Source organism: Scleropages formosus, chromosome 4 (assembly GCF_900964775.1).
Source record: "Scleropages formosus chromosome 4, fSclFor1.1, whole genome shotgun sequence".
NCBI classification, from domain to species: Eukaryota; Metazoa; Chordata; class Actinopteri; order Osteoglossiformes; family Osteoglossidae; genus Scleropages; species Scleropages formosus.
This window is the reverse complement of record NC_041809.1, coordinates 381258-402122: the sequence shown is the minus strand read 5'-3', so window position 1 is coordinate 402122 and position 20865 is coordinate 381258. Positions and strand designations below refer to the sequence as shown.

The window sequence follows — 20865 nt, the reverse complement described above, 5'->3', positions numbered from 1 at the left end:
CAAACTTTGCGTCAATAATCCGGTCACACGTAGGTTCAAATCCCACGCAGAGCTCCGGCGTATTAATGAATTCACACGATTGTTAGTCGTATGATTAGTCATATCACTGGAGATCTGCGGCAACAGCAGGACGGGGGTCTCATGCAAATAAGGCCGTGTGCCTCCGTGTTGGACTGTGTCCCTGTGCGCTTGTTCCTGCTTGCCGTGTGTCGGTGGAGCGAAGGACAACAGCGCCGTGACGGCAGAGTCCCAGCAGGTGATGAGCTCACGATTCGTCTCTTCGTCCTCGTTTGTTTACAGTCTCCTTCCAGATCGACGTTCGTCCCCAAAGTCTCCTCACTGGAGGCCAGATATGATCTCCTCCACGTTCCGGAGGCCACAAGGGAAGCCGCACCCCCACACTTTGGACTGGGCCGGCAGGGGCCGTCGCAGAAACCCGGCAGCTGGAGCCAAAAGACGACCTGGTCCGGCGCCTGATTAGACTCCATCGGCCAACGGCGGCGTCACCGTTTTGGCATCACCGCGTCAGGGGCCGGGTGTCAGTCTGTAAACACGGCGCTCGTGAAGAACGGCTCACCGGGGCCTTCGTCTCGGTCCCGGACGACCCGCGGGCCCCAACAAGGGCTCCGCGACACATCTCCGTGCCATTTCCATCACCGCGGTAATGTGGCAAAGCAGTTGGGCTCAAAACACGAAGCGCCGGCAAAGAAAAGCAGAGGCTCCGGTTCAGGAAGGTCCAGAACACGGTTCTGTGAGCAACGAAGATCGAGAGGGCCGAGCAGCTGCCGCGCCTCGCCGGCACCGCACGACACGGAGTCTCGGCTCGACGGCGCCGTCCCGGAGAGAATTTGGCACAAAGGAAGCGTCTCTTTCCAGCCGAGTGTCATCGTGGAGCTGAAAAGGACGGGACCCAAAGCGCTGAACATTTTCGACCGGATGGAACAAGTGATGGCTCCGATACCCGTGGAGACGAGCGTTTTCTTCTCCGCGGACGATGGAGCAGCTCCGCGGCGCCGGTGAGCGGGGAGTCGCCAATGCGCTGTGTCCGTCTGTGGTCCTTCACCACCTGCTGAAGCTCGGTGCGACACCGAGCCGTACAGGAGGGTACATTACATTACTTTACTTTGCTTTACCTCGCTGCTCACTGCACTCTAAACACAGCAGCCAAGACCACGGCGTGTTGACGACTCCCCGCACACCGGCACCGCGGAGCTGCTCCATCTTCCGTTCTCGCTCACTGGGCTCATCTCATCGGTGGTGCCTCACGCTGCTTTCTGAGAACCGGGACATGACTGCTGGTGCTTGGTGCTCTGGAGCCTCCTACACATTTTCAAACGCTGGACACTTTCCAGTTTATTTTTTAATTTTTTAAATCTATTTTTCTCGCTCTTCTCCGCTTTTGTAGTGTCGCGCTGGAGAACAAGGAATGCGACCCGTGTTTCCCCAGCGGGCCAATAGGGGGCGGTAAAGAGCAGCCAAACACAAGAGTGCTGTGGGACCGCCACCATTCAACTCGGTCCCACAGTGTTTACAGCTCACATCAAGCCCATCACGTCATCACCGAGTCAACATTCCTAAATAAATTCATCCAAAATGTGTGATTTAAATACTGGACCATAAGAGAGACGTTTAAAGGGAAGCGGAATTAAGAACGTAAGACTCCGCGGTACGGGGGGCGCGGTGGGTTGAGCCGGGTTCTGCTCTCCGGTGGGTCTGGGGTTCTCGTCCCGCTCGGGGTGTCTTGCGACGGACTGGCGTCCCGTCCTGGGTGTGTCCCCTCCCCCTCCGGCCTTAAGCCCCGTGTTGCCGGGTTAGGCTCCGGCTCCCCGCGACCCCGCAGAGGACAAGCGGTTCAGATCGCGTGTCTGTGTCTGCAGTCCACAGCGAGTCCAACAAACAGACCGAATGTCTCAGGCACCGGTCGTAGTGCCCTGGATTACTGGGGGCCCCTGAGGTGAGCGCGAGCGACCCGAGCTCCTGGGGTTCCATATTTGGACCCCCCCACCCTGCTGTCCCGCTCCCGGTGGCTCATTGAGAGCGACGCTACTAGAAGTACTAAAAATACACAGTCGCAGAGGTGGACTCACAAGACGACCCCGAATGCCCGCTGTCCTCATTTCAGCCACTGAGCTACAGCTCAGGTCATCAACATGCTGTCGCTGTTGCGTGCGGCACCACCACACTGTGGGATCACATCCCTCCAGCAGCTCCTATAGAGGTGACATTCAAACAGAAAATACATAGATAATGATAGCAGGTGGTGTTGGACTCCATGGCAGGAGCTCAGGAGAGAAGCGGCTCTGAAGGGCGTGGGTTCGAGACCCTTCTCCAACGTGGGAGGGATTCAGCAGCTTTGAGGGATAAAAGACACTCATTCCACCACATCAGGGAGAAAATGGAGAACCTATGAAGTTTTTGGACGACCAGTATGTTGCAGTATTTGTGTTTGCTGAAATACCTCTGTGTGTGTGTGTATAGACTTACGTGTTGCTGAAACTGTGGAGAAAGCAGACCCTCCTCCAGGCTCCCATGCAAAAAATTTCTATTTATGTATCTTATAGAATCATACATTTTATGGCTCCATACATACATACATCCATAACTGAGCTTGTAATAATAATATTGTAATTTCTAAATAAGAATAATAATAATAATCATCATCACTATAGTAGTATATAGAAAAGTAAGGAGCTCATTTGCATTTGCCATATTTGTTTTCTGTTATTTCTCACAGCACAAATAAAAAATATGCAAGGAGACAAGGTATGTGACATATTAGGGGCGGAGCTTATGCCCTTGGAGGTGTGTCTTACTAACTCCCTCAGCGGGGCTCAAAGCGGACACACGCCGTGATGTAGAAACGCCAGCAAGACGGACCCCTGAGAAGATCCCCAGAAGAGTCAGAGCTGTGAACAGTGGGGGGGGTGTGTTCAAGTGCTCGCTCCCGAGGAGGTAGGTCTGAGAGGAATCCAGCACTTCCCGTCTGCTCACGTCCACAGGGCTGAAGCCAAGGGTTTCTATGGACAGCGTCCAGAACAAGGAGGAGGACAACAAAGTCCACTGGCAGCATGGGAGCGATCCTTGCACCGATGTTGTCTGTCAGCGAAGGGAAAGGTCAGGATGCATCGAAGCTGTGAATGACACCAGATGGGTCGTCTTCAATTAAGCCCCAGAACAACCTGAGCAGAAGTGTGTGTGTGTGTGTGTGTGAGAGAGAGAGAGAGAGCGAGCGAGATGGTTTACCTGTCCCAGAGCTTCACGCTCCTGCAGGCAGTGGTGCAGCAGCTGGCTGATATGAGGGCTGCAGAAGAAACACACGCAGGACACACCTATTAAAGCCTCATGTAGAGGGACTGAGGCGAGACGGAGACAGGAAGTGGACCGGTGGATGGGTGGCAGGTGGGACAACTGTGCCAAAGACTGAGTCAACAACTCGACCAATAATTCAAGCAACAACTGAGCTGAACGGTCAACCAGCTGAACCGTAGCGAACCAATGACTTTACCGGCTCCCTCTGCAGCCAAATGTGCGGTCATGTACAGTGGTGGGGGGGGGGGGGGGGATGAGCACTAATAAAAGTGAGTAATGACTAAATATGCAGGAAGATGAGTCTGTCAAAAACTGGCTCCAGTTACACCCTCTTTCTAGTGCTGCTTTAGCACCACTCACTGTTTGTTCTGCGTCGGTCGGTCGCCATGGTGACGACCGGCAGCTGTGTGCCGCCGTCGTCTGCTTCGCACACCTGGAGCACATTGTCCGACAGCACCTGAAGCCACTGTTTCTGCGCTGATGAGGTGCGGGGGGGGGGGGAGGGTCTCTCTCTCTCTCTCTCGCACATGCGCACGCGCACACACACACACGGAGAGTGCAGCGTGATCCAGCGAAGGAACAGGGACCCTGCAGGAGCGACTCAATCTAAGTTGCTCCATCGGTGCCGTTCGCGAGCTGCCGGAAGTTGCACTCTGCTGAGCAGGAAATGAGGACCGTCAATGATGCCGGTCCTCGCGGTCGAACCCCTGCAAGGGGGACCAGACCTGCACCGATCTGCACGCACCGCGCCAGCGAAGGAGGGTGGACAAGGGATCCATGGGTGCGTCAACATGGAGCCGCTTCCTGTACCCGAGAGACCCAAGAGCGTCCCTCTGTGATTGGCTGACCAGCCCCCCAGTCCACCGGTCCAACCAGGTTCCCCCTGTGGGTCCTCCGCTTGAAAAGGTGACTCATCGAACGTGTCCTTGTGTGGTGTGTGTGTGTCACAGGTGAGGAGCCGCTGGCTGCACAGTCTGGTCTCACCAGACACACCTGAGCCCAGGTCTGAAGTCCCTGTTTCTCGCCCCCGGCACAAGGCGGGGGGTGTAAATGCACAATAAAAGGCGATACGTCTGTGTTCACCACGAGTTCTCTCACGCTCTAAGGGTCAAACGGTTGAGCCGTTTTCTCTCTGGAGCCTCACCGGAGTCGCGTGTGAGCGGCACCTCGGCACAAAGCTGCTCGGTCGGTACCCAGGTGTTCTTGCGGTCGGGAAAATGACGGGACTCAAGTATCGTTGCCATGACGACTCAACAAGTCCAACAAGTGGGAGTTACAGCTGAAGAAGTATGGTCACTCACTGCTGCCTGGGGACGCGGGCAACAGCAATGACGAAGGGCTCGCGCTGTGACGCATCATGGTTCAGAGGACCACGTTGCAAGCGTCCACAAGTCCTGCAGCGCTCATGATCGCCCTGACCCAGCGAGTCGGGGATGGCGAAAGGAAAGGCTGCGTGTTCCTCGAACCGCGAGGCGAACGCGTGAAGCGAACAAACAAAGCACCAACCATGCCACCGGGCAGGAACTGACCGCCGCGCTCTCTCGTGCGTCTCCTTCTGCGGTGCGTGAGGGCTGCGGGCGAGCAGCTCACAGCGGTCAGGCTGCGGTCGCTTCGCGAGGCGCAAACACCCCAATTAACACGCGACGTTCTTAGCTACAAACAGTGGGGGTGTGCAGCTTCAAAGGGAAATGCTAATGAGGCGGAGCGGCGCGGTCGGCCCGGTTCGCTCGCCGCATTCAGGCTCCGCCTTGACGAAGGGGTCGGCACAGCGGGCAGCTCCGCCCTCCAGCGCCCCGTAACCCCACCGACGTCGCCACAGCAACGAGCATCGACACTTATGAGTTTCCCTCCTGACACGTCGGGGTTTGGGACCTCGCTGACCTACACCGCGCAGGCAACCAAGAAACAACAACAACACAGAACAAGAACAAACACACTGCCTCCCAGTGAACCCGGGCCTAAACAAACGCAGTGCGACGGCTCATCACGGTCACACCGCAGACAGCAGTCGCAGCCCAGATAACGAACGAACGGAAACGAGCGCGACCCCGTTGCTTAGCAATGAACGGCTGCCGAATACAATGGGAAACAGGAGCGTTTCTGAACGCCCAGCTGCTCAATTCCGTGCCCCATTTCTAGCGATCCATCGCTGCGGTCACTTTCCGTCCTCTCCGCTGGGATCAGAGTGCGGCCGTTCACACCCCCGGCCTGAACCACGAGCTCCTGGACCCTCGTGGGCGGCGTGAAGCTGAACACAAGTGACTGGAGCTGCAGCGTTTGGGTTACGGTTGTGCGGTTCAGGAAGCTAGCCGCCCTCAGAAATACGGGGGGGGGACAGGTGAGCGCACCTGAGGGTTATAGATGGCAGTGAGCTAAAGACTGCTATGGGCTGGGGTGCGTGTGTGCGTGCGTGCGTGCGTGCGTGCGTAAGACCCACCATTCGTACCGCTGTAGATGCTGCAGTGCTGCGGCGAGAGCTCGTCCCCCGCGGGCTTCCTGTGACCCCGGCTGGCGCTGCACGCGCTCGTGCCCTCGGGCTCAGGACCCCCCGTGCTGTCGCTGCACCGGTGGGGGCCCACGGGGCGGGAGGGCTCCGCCCCCGGGTGCTGCTCGGGGAGGCGGTCCGCAGCGCCCCCCGCAGGCTGCCGCTCGTGCTGCGGACGGTCGGGGCGGTCGGGGCCGTCCGTGCTGCCGGTGCTAGACGCGCTGCTGCCGTCACCCAAGTCCCGCGGCGGAGGGGCCCCCTGCGGCCCCGCGGGGCCCCTCTCCTCATCCAGCAGCACGCAGAGCTCCTTGAGCAGCTCCTCCTGACGCGTCTCGAGCTCCTGCAACCGCCGCAGACACACGGGCAGCTCGGTGCGCAGAAGGGCGCAGCCGTAGCGACCCAGACGCTGCCACTGGCGCGACACACACCTGCCCTTCTGCCGCTCGTCATCCAGGAAGCAGCAGAGGTCGCGCAGCTCCTCATTGTCCTGCTGGAGCCTGCGGTTCACTTCCTGCAACACACACACGCGCAGAGCAGAGGGAGAAGAGCAGTGGGGGGTTGCATTTTGCATTCAGACAGAGGTGTGTGTGTGTGTGTGTGTGTGTGTGTGAGACCTCAGCCTCTCAAGCTCACACTCAAAACACATCTACAGGCACCGGTGGTCTGCTTTCCGCACGATCATTTTTACCGCATCACTTCAAGGTAAGTACCTCAGTCAAGGGCAGGGGCTAGAGCAGGAAGTGGGATTCGAACCCAGGACTCTGGAGTGCGAAGTAGGCACTCTAACCAGTGCGCCTCCTACTGCCCCTCAGCGATAAGTTTTCCACTCATCCATTCATCTGTTCATTCATCCATCATCAGTCGTCCCTACCCCACTCTTCTGATAGTCACTACTACTGTACCACAGTAAAATGGGACAAAAGCACTCGCACCATGGACCCCAGCAGCGGGACTCGACACTGCAGCCGATATTGTGCTAACAGCAGAGAGTAGACAGTGAGGGCAAACAGCGGGGAGCACTGATGACAACTGATGACCACCACCACCACTGAGCACTGATGATAATGGATGGGCACACAAGCAGAGATGACCAACGCTAAGCACCGATGACCACCAGTGACCAACGCTGAGCACCGATGACCACCAATGACCAACGCTGAGCACCGATGATCACTGGCGTCACCTTGAGCTCGCGGATCTCGCCGAGGTGTTGCTGGAGCCTGCGGTTCACATTCCGCATCAGGTTGCTGTGGTCCAGCATCGCGCTCATCCTGCGAGTCTCGGCGCTCCGCAGCCTGCGCACGAGCTCCTCCTTGGACCAGCCCAGAAGCTCCTGGTCCGAGAGCTGGCTGATGTCCTCTTTCGGACCCTCCTCCGTCCTCCACGTGGCCACGGGCAGCGGGAGCTTCTCCATGGGAGGGGGGTTGGAGGTGGTGGGGGGGGGGGGGGCGAGTACGCGGCTGCTACCCTCGGACCGGTTAAGCACGTAGCAACGCGCGGTCCGGCGCGTGCATCAGATCATCACTCCTCCCCCGGGTACCTCCGGCGCACCGCCTGAGCGCGTGAGCGCGCGAAACGAGCAGGCCCCCTCCGCGCACCATGATGGTTTCTGTTAAAAGCGAGAACAAACTGCTGTATTCATATATACATCAAAAGTCAAACGGATGGAAGCCGCGGGTCCACGAGTTGCGCGCAAAGCGCCTTGGTGCGCGCGCCGCCTGAACTGAACAGGGCTCGCGAGCGCACCTCCCGCAGCGTGCACCCAGGACGGAAGGCGATTGGCTGCAAAGTAAAAGGGCCGCGAGAGGAGGGCGGAGCGCGGGAGAAGCGCCGATGATTGGCTGGCATTGCGAAGGGGGCGGGGCACGTGCGTGCGGTGGTTAGAGCTCCTCTCGCTCGACTCACCTCGTACCGCCTCAACTACTTGTGTCGCTGCGGCGCGCGCCTGGGCTCTCACGTGTATCTTTCGCATAACGAGCAGCAACCTGTTTGTCTACGACACATCGGTCGAAGTTTTCAGTCTGGGTACCGCGTGGAGACGCGTTCTCACAAACAGGCCATCGCACTGGAGCGGAGCGCGGTTGCCATAGCAACCCGGGGAGCCTCTCCCGGAGAACGACGCTGTACTGCGCTTTGGCGCCCCCCAGTGGAGCGGAATCGCGCACACGGCGGTGGTGTCTCACAACGTGTAAAACGTCACCGGGCGGCCTGTAGCAAAGGCTCACTCTGTGGGCGGAGACACACCGGGGCGGATATACAGTGAAAAGCGAAACACCTGAGAACAGGTGAGAGTTGCTGTTGCTGCTGTTTGCTTGACAACAGAGGGCAGGAGAAGCAGTCAGAGTAGAGGCACCATGAAGAACCAGCTCGCGATCGCGTTCGTCTCTTTCGCTCTGCTGACCTCCTCCCGGGCAGGGGAGTGGTCGGCACCCGAGTTCTGCCACGGCTCCCCGTGTCCGGAGTACGCGCTCGTCGAGAACCACGGGGTGAGTGCGCGGGCCGTGCCGGCGGCGCGGTGGCGGGATGGAGGAGAGCCCCGACTCACTGCGCTCCGTGCGCCGCTCTTTCCCCGCAGGCCTTCGAGGAGCGCTACTACAACAGCAGCCTGTGGCTGGAGACGCCCGTCCAGAGCACCGCGTACAGCGACGTGGCCTTGGGCTTCGGCCGACTCTACCGTTTCGCCAGCGGGAGCGACGAGAACGGTGAGTGCTGACACGCGGTCGCCGGTCACGGGCCGGCGCTGCTCGCAGCCGCACTTGAGCACGCTTTTGTCCCGTGTCCCAGGTGCGAGGCTCCCCCTGACCGCTCCGGCGATCGTGCTCTCCTCGCGGTCCGACAGCGGAGAGACCCGCGTGTCCACAGCCATTTTTGTGCCTCCCGACACCGAGCTGCCAAAGCCCGGCGACCCGTCCGTCATGGTGGTGCTCAAGTCTGGCGGCACCGTGTACGTGAGGTGAGAGAGCGGACGGTCGTGGGAATGAACCCCCCCCGAAACGACCGCCTCGGACCAGCTCCTTAACCGCGTCCCACCTCCACAGGGTGTTCGGCGGCTTGCCGACCGAGTCCATAGTGCTGGACAACATGAGGCAGCTGCAGAAGGACCTCATGGACGCGGGCAAACTGCAGGACCCCCACCGCTTCGTGGGTGCCGGGTATGCCCCCTCGGCCACTCTGCTCCAGGGGCACAACGAGGTGTGGGTGTTTGGCGACGCCGCGGCGCTGGCCGACGCAGGGAGCAACGTGGCCCAGTGAGCGCCCCTCTGCCGGGGGTATTGCGGGAGGGTCCGAACCAATGATGGCCTGTGAGCTATGATAGACGGTGATGATTGTAAAAGTAAAAGCGAAGCCTTAACGTCTGATAGCTTTGCTGAATAACCGGTTTGGGGAATGCGGTGCAGCAGGAACACGGTCACCTTTGCTGTGTCACGTGTGCTGAGCGCCGAAATAAATACATAAATAAAGTGCAATAAATGAGGCAGTGAAGTTTGTGGTCTCCTCTGTTCAGCACAATCTCAGCAGCAGCAGGTGAATGACGTGACACATAATAACAGAACCTCTCACGTGAGTCTGACGCTTGTACACCACGGTACTACACTGATTTACCCAATTATGGAGCAGGGAGCAGCGACTGCACTTCTGCAGAAGGTGGGATTTGAACCCAGTGCCTTCGGTCCACTGCACCACCTGCTGGCCCTCAACTCAGCGTTTCTCTTCATTTCTGGGGGTTACAGTTCAGCAGCAGCGATACTCTGTCGTGTCTCCTGCAGAATTGTGGGTATTTTCTCGTATTCTGGGTGTTTCTTGTGGTCTCGGAGGGTCAGGAGGTCGGTGATGGAGCGGATACCGTGGTAGGCGGGCCTCCCCGCGATCCTGAACTCACGATGTCGTGTCTTTGTCCTTCAGAATGACATTTCATACGCTGCTCTGAGTGTCGCTGCAGCCAACAGGTGAAAAGTGGGAGGGTCTTCACTCAGGATTAACAAATCAAACAAGTCCATGGAATCAGCTGATTCTCACAATTTACCCATCAGTGACAGCGAGAGCTCACCGCAGAGTGGATGACAGTGACCTGGAAGGTGATGACAAAGGTGTTTGTGGTCACAGCAGCAGCGCGTGCGCACACACACCCCGTCTCCATTCCTCTTCACCCCCTCCCCCCCATTCAAACCTCCTTCCTCGCTTCACCCTGCTTCAAAATGTGAACAAACCTGAAATGGGACTCGAACTCTCCTCCGGAATGTCGCGGGGCTACGTTGACATTTAGGTGTTACACGTGAAAACTGCTTGCTCCCTTTTAACAGCGACTGATGCGAACAGATCGTCTCTCTCTTACATAACAAACTTTGTACTCGAGAGTTTGTCTCCGGGGTTCTGGGAATCGAACCGCTGAAATTCACAGCTGAACCGTGAACAAGAAGGATGCTGCTGTCACTGAGCAGCGGGCAGTTTGGTCGCTCTGGGGGGTCTCCTCTCGAACCCGAGTCTCTGCAGATCATTGGCATGTGCTCGTGAGAAACTGCAGTGCGGCGGGCAGACGTGATGGACCCCCAGATACCTGCAGAAGTGGACAATCTCTGACAGTGACCTTACCTGTATCACCGAAGCGAACCTAAACCCAACCGCAACCACAACCGTAACCCTGAACCCAACGTGCTTCTCACCTTGTCAGATGGTTTGGACACCTTCTATACACCTAAATATGACAGGTGACATTTTCATGTGTCTGTTGTACTTCTTCTATTTTCTCCTTTCTGTGTGATGTTCATGGAGCCTTAAATGAACGTAACTAATTAATTACGTGTGACATTTTAAACACCCGCGAAATGTTTTACATTGTAATGAAAATGTAAAACTTTCAGATTTTCTCACCTTTCTCTGTAGACTATGAGGTGCAGGTGGAGACCACGCGTGTGGACAGCGCGATGAATCCACCTGGGTGTCCCTGCTGGTACGCGGAGGGTCTCTGGATCCAATGCCCCCCCGTCAGCACCGAGATCCACCGGCAGGGGGCGCACTCACATCGCACGCGCGCTCCCGCGTTGCCACGACTCACCGAGACCCTCGACGCTCCTCGCGATCTGCTCGCAAATGTGCTGAGGACCTGAAAGATCTCAGACCATGGAGCTCCTCGTCTCCTGTCCCTCTCGGACCTTCAACGCTTGAGTCCCTGCAGGACGGAGAGCATCTGGAGACGGAGGAAGAACAACGACCCCCCTGCCAAACCTGCTCGAACCCGCGGCCGCCCGCGGAAGGGATGCTGCTGCTGGTAAAGAGGAGGAGGAGGAGGAAGGAGATTCTGGGGAGCCAGATGGGCTTCGCGGGGGTCCTGCTTCTGCTGTCCTGGCGGCTCTCGTGCCGACTGGACCGCGCAGGTGAGTTGGTGCGCTGACTGTGGAAAACGTGGTGAAAACGGTGTGAAAACGCAGCGCTTGCACACTAGCTGTTTACAGTAGTGAGGTTGAGCGCGCGGGCTCCGTTACTCCGTCACGTGCGCTCAGTTGCGTGTAACAGGGAAATGTAGCGTTGTGGCATTGTACATCTCGCGACAGTCGCACGTGACGCATAATGATAGAATAATAATAAAATGTTAGAAATCCTACAGCGTGTTTTTCTCTATTGTCGCAGTGCGGTGGTCCGTGGTGGTCCAGCGCCTGCTTTCTCAGTGTTACCTCCTTTACTGGGTTTTTACTCACAGTCACATGGTGCTAAAAGAGACTTTGGATTGTGAACACATTGGGTTAAGGGAGGTCCTCCCTGAGTCCCTGTCTGTGCTGCGGTCGCACCTGCCTTGTGCGCCTGGTGATGGAGACGACGGCTCACACGTGGACCACAGAGCAGGAGTCCAAACGGAGCCCGGCAGTGACAGCGTGGGCTCGCGGCCCTCTGCATCATCAGGCGGGAATTCTAACTTTTTCCGCGATGGTTCTTTCTCTGGGGGGGTTCACGCAACAAGGAGGACCATGCGCTTGAGCCACACACCGCTGAGAGCGTGACGCACACAGCCGCGCTCTTCACAAGCCGCTCGCTGCCATTCCCCCGTGTCATGTGCTTGCTGCTTCTGTTCATTTTTGTCCACTCGAGAGGACGTACCCTTTTGCAGTGCATCTCCCAAGCTGTACGTGATACAGCGGTAAGTGCCAATGGGCCTATAGAGCACTTTCTGTGCTTTTACATGATGCCATGTATTTGGGGGCGGGGCTTCGACAAATGCCTACAAAACCATGACGCACATTGGACACACTGACGCTCAAAGGGGACACCCCCCCCGCCTGTTTCCCACTGGTCCAGCAGAATTTCCGGAGAGTTCTTTTTTTTTTCTTAGCGTCACAAACACACTTAAATTGTCTGTCCGGTAAGAATTGTCAGGGATATGTGACTATTATTGCTGCTGCTGGTCCTGCCCTCTGTGCTTGTACTACGTTTCCATAGTAACGCATGTCTCTGAGTTCGTTGTGGCTCACCGAACAGTCGGATGATTCTAAACACACCATCAGAGAGTCTTGTTGCACAGAGGGTCACGCAGTCGTGTTCTGTTTGCTCACATGCACGTGCACACAGGCAGCCTGTCGTGTGGGTGAGCGCACACGTACCTCTCAACCGGGCACCGTCGGGAGAAGCGGTGATATCACGGGCGCTGAAATGTCAAAGCAGCCACATGTGGACTGAGACCCATTCCTGTGTGTGATGTCAATGACCAAGCACAGGGTACTGGGTTACACAGAAGCATACCATGGTAACTGAGGTGTTCGCTGTCTGAATGTGGCTGTACAATTTTGGGGATTTTGTTCTGACTTTTATTTCACTTTCAATTACAACTCATGTTTGCGGTTGATGTTGCACCTTCGTGTCACATTTACTGCCAAAGGGATCAGCCAGAGGGTTCTGTCCTTCGGTCTCATACACGTGGCTATTTTTAGAGCACAGGGCTCCATGGGGGGTCAGTCCTGTGAAGACACAGCAGTTCTGCCTCTTCACATTCCAGGGATCAGTATGTCTAGCCGCTGTAACCGTGGCAACAGGAGAAGCCACTGATTGCATCGTGGTGGTATCACCCTCGGCAACATCAGTACCTGACTGTTAAACCCAAAAATGGAGCAGTTAGTGGAAACGGACTTGCAGACATTTGATAGCTTGCTTGGCTTTTGAGCAGCTTTTAACAGCATTGTGTGTGTGTGAGACCCTGCAGGGTACGCCGTGTCCAATGCCCCTCTCAGTGAACGTGGTCGGTGGGACGGTCGGAAGCTGCTGCAGGAACCCGGGAGCAATGGCACACTGGAGCAGGAGGAGAACTGCACGACACCCGGTACGTTCCCTGGGAGACGACGCATCACGTGCTTCATTGCCCATGTGGTTTTTTTTTGTTTGGAAAGGTTCGCAGAAGGTGATTAACGCACCAAAAAGGCTTGAACAGCTGGTTAAGTGTGGTTATCTGGTGACTTGCAGTTGTCCAGGGCCCCAGGTGGCCCCTGGTTTTGTCTCCTGTTGCTGATCTGTGGCCCTGGAGCCATCACTCTCTGGTTGGATTCCCTCTGTGGTCAAGGTTCTTCCTGCAGTAGGGACCCTCCTGCGATCCAGGATCACACAGCTGAACCAGTGCCTGTTCCCTATTTCTATTTCTCGTTCAGACTAAGCGGGTCATATTTTGAAAAAACTTTTTATCACTTATTTCTAGAAAATAATTTGTTCCACCGTGACATCTTTTGAGGAATGAGACTGTTTAACACAACTGAGTTGTTAACTACTTGTCCAAGTCAGGGTCACAGTGCTTCGGAGCCTATCTTAGGAACACATTAATTAATATTATTATTGTCCGATAATAATAACATTTACACCTGCATTCATTCCTTTAGCCACAGATGCCTAGGAGGCAACTGGATGTAATCATATGAAGACAAACCAGGAAAAAATAGTGAAAGTAACACATGGACCAGGAACAAGTGGCAGCAGGAAACAAAATTAAACTTTTAAACTCTTAGTAGAGAAGTGAAACTGTAACAAAGATGAACTGAGACACGGAGTGCAGTGTGATACTGCGAAAAATAAATTTCCTCAGCTTGTCTCATTGGCTATTTTAATGAGTCCAGTACTTGTCTTATTGGCTCCCGGGCCCTGTGTTACTTCCTCCACTATATTTGCTCTTGGGTTGAACCGGATTTCCCACATGGTCCCATTCTTTTCTCGTGTCTTTCCATGTACTGGGCCGTTTCTCTTCAGTTTTTGACCTTTCTGCTCACATTATACCTGCTGCAGTGAAATGGCAGTATTAGCATGTGGCCTTTAGTGGGCTGTGCTCCCATTCCCACTCCCTGCTTCCAGGAGCAGGATGTCTCTGTGGATCTGGAGTGGGAGCCCAGCAAGTGAATGCCCTGAGTGTGAGCACCGATGAGCTGCCAGGATGACTGTGTGTGTTTCCCCAGAAACAGCTGTACAGTCTTGCCCTGGTCCACCAACATTGTTTGTACATGACCCTGGTTTTCGGGTGAAGAGTGTGTGGTGGCAGTGATGGCTTCGTCTCTATCTCTCTAGCACACACACATGTTGCGCTCCATCCGGACACATCTGGGGAGATGTAACTCTCAGGGATCAGACAGCACTCCACCGCATGTAGAACAGGGAACAGTTCAGCACAGTTTAGCACAGTTTGGCCCAACTCAGCAGAGTTCAGTCCAGCTCAGCACACCATTTCACCTTAAAAAGCTTCTTGCTACTCCGGAGCTTCTTGCAGTGACATTGCACTGACACTGAGCCACACAGAGATGTTCTGCACTGTTTGCAGTGTTCTGGTCCAGTCTGAGTAGCCTGTGTGTCAGTGGAGGTGAACTGATTCCTGACTCTGCGTGTGTGTGTGTGTCCTCCACAGCACTGCACGAGTTCCCCAGGGACCTGTTCTCACCGCAGGAGCGAACACGGGGGGCCTTGCTGCTACATGTCCTCTGTGTAAGTCTCCTCAGACCTTATGAGAACATCTTCCAGAACCTCTTCTAGAACCTCCTGTCCTCATTTATGCCCCCCACGGTGAGCTGGGGGGATTCCTCAGAAAGACTCTGTCCAGCTGAGGTGAAGACGGTTTCCAGCTGCTGGTGACTCTGAGCTCCTTCTGTCACATCGGCTCCATTGGCCACACGTTTCACCAAATCCATCTGCATTGTGCTGTGTGGTGACGCTCCAGAGCCCAGATGGCCGCTCTCTACACATTGACCATTTCTGACTGTGTCTATGACCTCTGCCCACCCCCGGCAGGCCGTGTACATGTTCTATGCTCTGGCGCTCGTCTGTGACGACTAATTTGTTCCGTCGCTGGAGAAGATCAGCGAGGTCAGTCACTCGCCATAGATCCCATGTGACAGGACACTAACCAGGGCTTCAGTGTGGGGTCGGGTGGCAGATGGGAGGGGCCAGGGATAAGCAATAGGTGGGCATGTCTGTTCACAAGTGGAGGGGCAGAGACAGTCAACAGTGCAGGGCGGGGGGAGGGGGTTCACCAGGACACATGTGGTATTGGTTAGCTCACACTCCCAATTGCGCCACCATCTCTCCACACCTCAGTGTCTTTCGGTTCCCCAGTGGCTGCACCTCAGCGAAGATGTGGCAGGTGCAACTTTCATGGCAGCCGGAAGTTCCGCCCCTGAACTCTTCACTTCAATTATCGGTACAGTTCCCGTTTCCAACATAGAACACGCAGCTTTCCTCTTAATGTGGTGTGTCACTACTTTGAGCTCTTGACTGTTGTAACCTCTGTGTGTGCGTGTGTGTGTGTGCTCCCCATGTAGGAGTTTTCATCACCAAGGGCGATGTGGGCGTGGGCACCATCGTGGGCTCTGCCGTCTTCAACATCCTCTGTATCATTGGCATCTGCGGGATCTTTGCTGGTCAGGTAGTGATGTACTGCTGGTTCAAGGGAGTCCGCGGGGGGTGGTCCATGTGCGCAGGTTCAGGGCAGAGAGCAGAGGTGCCCCACCTCCCGTCACACTTTACCCAGCTTGCCCCAGGGGGACTGCTGCACTGCTGTCTACTGTGTAGAAAGCGGCAGGAGAGACGAGTGAGAGGATGCAGGAGAGCAGTGTGTCCATGTAAATGTAACGCATTCTCGTCCATGTCACTTTCGGCAGGTCCACACTTCTGCTTTATCAACTATTCATGAAGCTCTTAGTACTGGTGTGTATGTGTGTGTGTGTGTGGAGCTGTTAATGGAAGGGAAGGTCCTGTAAGACTTGTGCACATGCAGGACAGGCACTGAGGACCATCTTCATCTGAGGCCATGAGAGAAGCGTGAAAAAAATCATACAAATCCCAGCTCCATGGTGACAGTTTGTGTCAGTCGGCGATGGTCAGTATCATCAGAAAGTATTTGCAGCTCGTGGCCCTCTGGTGACCCCCGCGTTTAGCCCTGTCCCCTCCACTTGTCCTGCAGGTCATCCGTCTGTGCTGCTGGGCCCTGCTGAGAGACTCTGTGTACTACACAATGTCTGTGGTGGCGCTCATCCTGGTGAGTGGGATGGGAGTCAGGACTAGGACTGGGACTGACAGCAGAGGACTTTATGCCTAAATACAAGTGTCCGAACTGCAAGCAGAGTGATTACTGCTGCCAGTCAGAAATGAGTGTCACTGAGCCACAGCTGTTAGCCAGCACTGCCAGTGGGAGCAGTGGAAGCAGTTGACCGCAGTGCTCTCCACAGCTGACAGATACTGCATTGTGACACAAGTTGCTCTGCTACAAACTAACAGTGAAACACATAAAGGAAGTGCGCTGCTACACAGAGGAGTGGTGTCGCCGTGCACCGCAGAGTCGCTGCGGACACTCACCTGTCACGCCATATCCATGGTGAACTCAGCATGAGGTCACTGCAGCGCCGTGTCTTGCTCTACATCACACTGGATGTTGGCGGAGCCTATTTCCGATGCCCCAGAGTCTTCTGGTGGCTGCTTGTCTTCGCCGAGACGCACACTGCAGTGATTGCTGCCCCCTGCTGGCGGTCTGGGGACACGACCAGGTGACTCGGGTGTCTTACTGTTTGGGTGAGGTGGCAAATAAACTTGCATTTGTCTCCATCCGCAGGTCATCTATGACGAGAAGGTCTCCTGGTGAGTGGAGGGATGCCATTTACCTGGAGAGTCATTACTGATATCTTTCCACTGAGCTAAACAGAACCTGGCCCCGTGTTTACGTTTACTCACTGTCCACATGTTCAAACATATGGTCCACTCCCCCACGTTTTCCTGTGTGTGTTTACTTAAGTACTTTGATCACTTTTTCACATAAAGTGTGCCTGCAGGGGGTGACATAACATGTTCTCCTTGGGCCTCGTGGGTAAAGCAGGATTTCCTTTTGCAGGCTGGAGTCTCTCGTACTGATCCTGATGTACTTGCTCTACATCCTCATCATGAAGTACGTTCATGAACCTGAAAGGGTTCTTCTGTACTGACTTCCAGCGAGGGTCCTGAAGTCCATGTCTCACACGTGTCCTTCTCATTGTGTCTGAAGGTTTAACACACATGTTCAGAGTTACTTTGAACGAAGGAACAAGGGAACCTGTTCTGTGAACCTGCTTAACGGGACTACCAGCACCGCAGACGTGGATGATGCCGCCACTGTACTGCTTAGCAAAGGTACAAATCCGTGTTACAAACCCCTTAGGGCTGCTTCCGTACCATGGTAACGCGACCCCGCTGTCCCTTTGCGGTGCGCAGGCAGGTTCCTCACCCCGGCATCGGTGCTCATGGTGGACGAGTTGCTCTCAATGCAGCCCCACCAGCTGTCCTTCTCGGAAGCCAGCATGCGCGTTATGATCACGAGCCACTTCTCCCCTCGTACCCGCATCTCCATGGCCTCTCGCATGCTCATTTCTGAGGTGAGGGCAAGCCCAGCCGACGCACACGTGCACCCGCACACACACAGAATGCAGTAATGGTAATAAGTAAAAAAAATCCTATGTCATAATATTAAATGCTGTGGAGGTGTTACAACCTGAGTATTTGGTGTTTGGGTGTCTGTGCCCATTTAAATCCTCTGTGTGTGTTTGTGTGTGTGTGTGTGGGGGTGTTCTCCCAGAGGCAGCGTCTCATCAGTGCTAGATCCCTCAGTAACAGCGACTCAGACGTCACTGTGAAAGTCCCGGGGAGGCGGAGTTTGGACAGCGGGCTGCCTGGCATGGAGAGGGGACTGAAGGGCCGCTGCGGGTGGGACGCTGACGAGGACGGGCGGGGCCTGGAGACGGGGACCAACACAGAGAACAAGGACTACAAGAATGATGAGGAGGAAGAAGAAGATGAGGAAGACAAAGGCCTTTTTGTGCCCTTTCATGTCCCAGGTACCTTTACAGTGCCATGTGTGAGTAGTTAAGAGACAGACATGGCCTCTGTTTGACTGTGTGCTGTGTATGCGTGTGCTCACATGCTCCCTCTCCACACAGCACGCTCCTGTGACAAGCTCCAGTGGCTGCTGTCCTGGCCGCTGTGCCTGCTGCTCTTCCTCACCGTGCCTAACTGCACATCTCCACGCTGGCAGCGCTGCTTCGTGCTCACCTTCTTGACGTCCACGCTGTGGATTGCCGCCTTTTCATACGTCATGGTGTGGATGGTGAGGAGGAGGTGCCGCTGATGGGGGAGTGTCACATGTTTTCACTGTCCCCCAGGGACTCGGTCATGTCTCACAGCCTCTCGATGGCCATGTAGAGTTGCAACAGTACATTCTAGTTACTTCCATTGCTTTAAAAACGAAGTGTCATTCATTTGCTGAGTAACAATGGCCCACATTAACATGTGCTTCATTTCATGAAGGGACTTGGTCATGTCTCACAGGCTCCTGTTGTCACAGGTCACCATCATCGGCTTCACGCTGGGCATTCCAGACGTCATCATGGGCATCACCTTCTTGGCTGCCGGGACCAGTGTGCCCGACTGCATGGCCAGCCTCACTGTGGTGCGACAAGGTGGGCACGGCACAGGAAGTGGGGGAAGCGCAGGCAGGACAGTGACCTCACCATGGGGACAAGTCTACTACTGACTCCTGGGTCGAAGGTGAGACTCATGGCTGCTCTCTCTCCCCCGGCAGGTCTCGGCGACATGGCCGTGTCCAACTCCATCGGGAGCAACGTGTTCGACATCCTCATGGGGCTCGGGCTACCCTGGACCATAAAGACCTTGGTCATTGACTACGGCTCCTACGTGAGTGATCCCCTCCCATCATCTGTTCCAGTTGTGAACGGTGATTTCCTTCCTGCCTTCACCAGCAACATTAGCGCTGCCCAGTGTCAGCTGAGCGCGAAGTATTAGCTACTTCCTATTTCCTCAGATCCACATAAACAGCAAGGGGCTCATCTTCTCCGTGGAACTTTTGCTAGCATCCGTGTTCCTCGCAGTGAGTATGAACTACAAGTGGCTGCTGCTCGACGCCACAGTGTCTATGCCCGACACGTGTCCCACACTGAGTGCGCCGCCTGCAGTCCGGACAGCTGTGCCATCTCTGGTGCGAGTGTTCGGGCAGCTTCGGCCCTGACCTGCGTTCTTCTCTCGGACCCCAGGTTCTAGGCGTTCACTTGAACAAATGGAAGCTGGACCGAAGACTGGGGCTCGGGTGCCTGCTTCTGTATTCGGTCTTCCTGTGCTTCTCCATCCTCATCGAGTTCAACATGTTCACCTTCATCAACAAGCCCACCTGTCACAACCTGTGAAGACCTGCTGATCCAACCCGCTACGACGACCTGGAACAGAAAGAGCCGTGTTGGTGACTGACGCCAGCCTTCATGTGAAAACCTTTTGGTATTTGGTGTGACCCAATTATGACATTATTTATCACTCTATATTTCCACATTTTCTACTGCTGCAAATAAGCTGGAGGTAAAGTGTGAAAAAGGCTCTTATGTTCCCTTTGTCCAGTCTGTGCTGTTCTGGAGCTTGCTGGAAATTCACTTTATGGACAGATAAAGGTACAGGCCACTGTGTGTGTGTGTGTGTGTGTGGGTGGGTGGAGAAGCATGCACCCACTCACTCTATGTTGCTGTGAAGAGCTGAGGTCCATGAGCTTGGGAATACGGGTATCTCTGAAAAGTCCTATGTTCATAACACAAGGAGTGTATAAGTTTTAGCTGAACAGTAACACTGAAAGCAAGACAATTATGTGAAGCTGCTCAGTCCTTGTTTGTGTGTACAGCCATGGAGTTCACCTAGGAAACACACACCTTCTCACAGTCACCAACACTGATGTCCTGCTGCCCTAAACATCTAGGGGGGACCCCTAGAGATAACCTCACTTCCCGTCTGGTTTCACCGCTGTGGGAATCCTTGTTGTTTTGCTGATAGCAGAAGGACAACTAAAACTGGAAGGACTTTCTTTGTGTTTCGTATAGTTAATGAACGTAATGAACAAGCGTAGTATATTTTTAAAGCGATAACTATAAATAAAAAATAACTTTTGTATTGTTCTCACAGATGTATGTCGCTTTGGAGAAAAACATCTACTAAATCAATACATTTAAATGTAAATGTTAAAGCAATAATTACACAGGTAAAATAGATAATATTTCAAAAATACTTTTAGAGATTTATATTGTATACATTTGCTAAGAAGCAGAGAATGGCACAACTTGCAGGCCTAACCCTAACCCTAGTAAAAAAAAAAAAAAAAAAATCTTTATCTTTATAGAGGCCGATGTAGTAATACATTTATAACAATCTTTTAGGATGTGTACCGTGGATCAGTCACAACTCCCAATATGTAAATGTCATGAAAACGTGTCCTTATGTGCGACCTGCCTGCCACAACCTAGCCATCAGAGGTGTTAACTGAAAAGGCAGAGCATGTTATTGCAATCAATATCATCATCCTTTCTGTTTCAGGGGATTAATATTCTATATGTAGGAAGCTTGTTTCAAAGTCTGTGTCAAGAATGGGTTTTCAGCTGATACATGTGTACACCCTTCCATTGTGCAGATGTCACATCTCATCAACATCGTATTCTTTTGTACAATACTGTAATTTGTTATATTTGTGTGATATGCATTGTATACACACACACTTGTGTATAATGCATTAATGTGTATATTTGTTGATTATGTGTTGAATAGAAATGATC

General features: G+C 54.4%; 4 protein-coding genes and 1 long non-coding RNA gene across 7 annotated transcripts; 3 read left to right on the top strand and 2 right to left on the bottom strand.

Annotated features, from left to right (window-relative positions):
- Positions 1 to 1853: 1853 nt before the first annotated feature.
- On the bottom strand, positions 1854 to 7494 carry ccdc85a (coiled-coil domain containing 85A). 2 transcript variants are annotated; one of them, XM_029251135.1, is made up of 4 exons: positions 6978 to 7494; positions 5756 to 6305; positions 3244 to 3301; positions 1854 to 3131 (listed from the first exon to the last, which is right to left on the bottom strand). In XM_029251135.1, exons 1-4 carry the CDS (start codon positions 7206 to 7208, stop codon positions 3116 to 3118), a joined length of 855 nt encoding a protein of 284 aa, XP_029106968.1. In that variant the 5' UTR covers positions 7209 to 7494; the 3' UTR covers positions 1854 to 3115. The 2 variants fall into 2 exon arrangements, with proteins under 2 accessions (XP_029106968.1, XP_029106967.1); XM_029251134.1 differs by having other exon boundaries at positions 1855 to 3131; positions 5747 to 6305.
- A 297-nt stretch (positions 7495 to 7791) lies between these two features.
- On the top strand, positions 7792 to 9269 carry soul2 (heme-binding protein soul2). Its single transcript, XM_029251138.1, has 4 exons — positions 7792 to 8280; positions 8370 to 8496; positions 8579 to 8747; positions 8833 to 9269. The coding sequence occupies exons 1-4, from the start codon at positions 8149 to 8151 to the stop codon at positions 9044 to 9046; spliced, it is 642 nt and encodes a 213-aa protein (XP_029106971.1). The 5' UTR covers positions 7792 to 8148; the 3' UTR covers positions 9047 to 9269.
- Positions 9270 to 10755: 1486 nt separating this feature from the next.
- On the top strand, positions 10756 to 14800 carry LOC114909074 (sodium/potassium/calcium exchanger 3-like). 2 transcript variants are annotated; one of them, XM_029251137.1, is made up of 3 exons: positions 10756 to 11166; positions 12981 to 13097; positions 14655 to 14800. In XM_029251137.1, the coding sequence occupies exons 1-3, from the start codon at positions 10767 to 10769 to the stop codon at positions 14777 to 14779; spliced, it is 642 nt and encodes a 213-aa protein (XP_029106970.1). In that variant the 5' UTR covers positions 10756 to 10766; the 3' UTR covers positions 14780 to 14800. The 2 variants fall into 2 exon arrangements, with proteins under 2 accessions (XP_029106970.1, XP_029106969.1); XM_029251136.1 differs by having other exon boundaries at positions 12972 to 13097.
- On the bottom strand, positions 11089 to 16657 carry LOC114910423 (uncharacterized). The gene is made up of 3 exons (XR_003797627.1): positions 16598 to 16657; positions 11578 to 12469; positions 11089 to 11183 (listed from the first exon to the last, which is right to left on the bottom strand). It is a non-coding gene; the product is annotated as an uncharacterized LOC114910423 (long non-coding RNA).
- Positions 15011 to 19783, top strand: slc24a3 (solute carrier family 24 member 3). Its single transcript, XM_029251139.1, is given in 14 exon segments — positions 15011 to 15109; positions 15359 to 15443; positions 15565 to 15668; positions 16206 to 16280; positions 16851 to 16876; positions 17127 to 17180; positions 17277 to 17401; positions 17483 to 17643; positions 17844 to 18102; positions 18205 to 18371; positions 18609 to 18723; positions 18846 to 18958; positions 19086 to 19151; positions 19315 to 19783. Coding segments are annotated over 14 exon segments (1599 nt in total). The 3' UTR covers positions 19465 to 19783.
- Positions 19784 to 20865: the final 1082 nt, after the last annotated feature.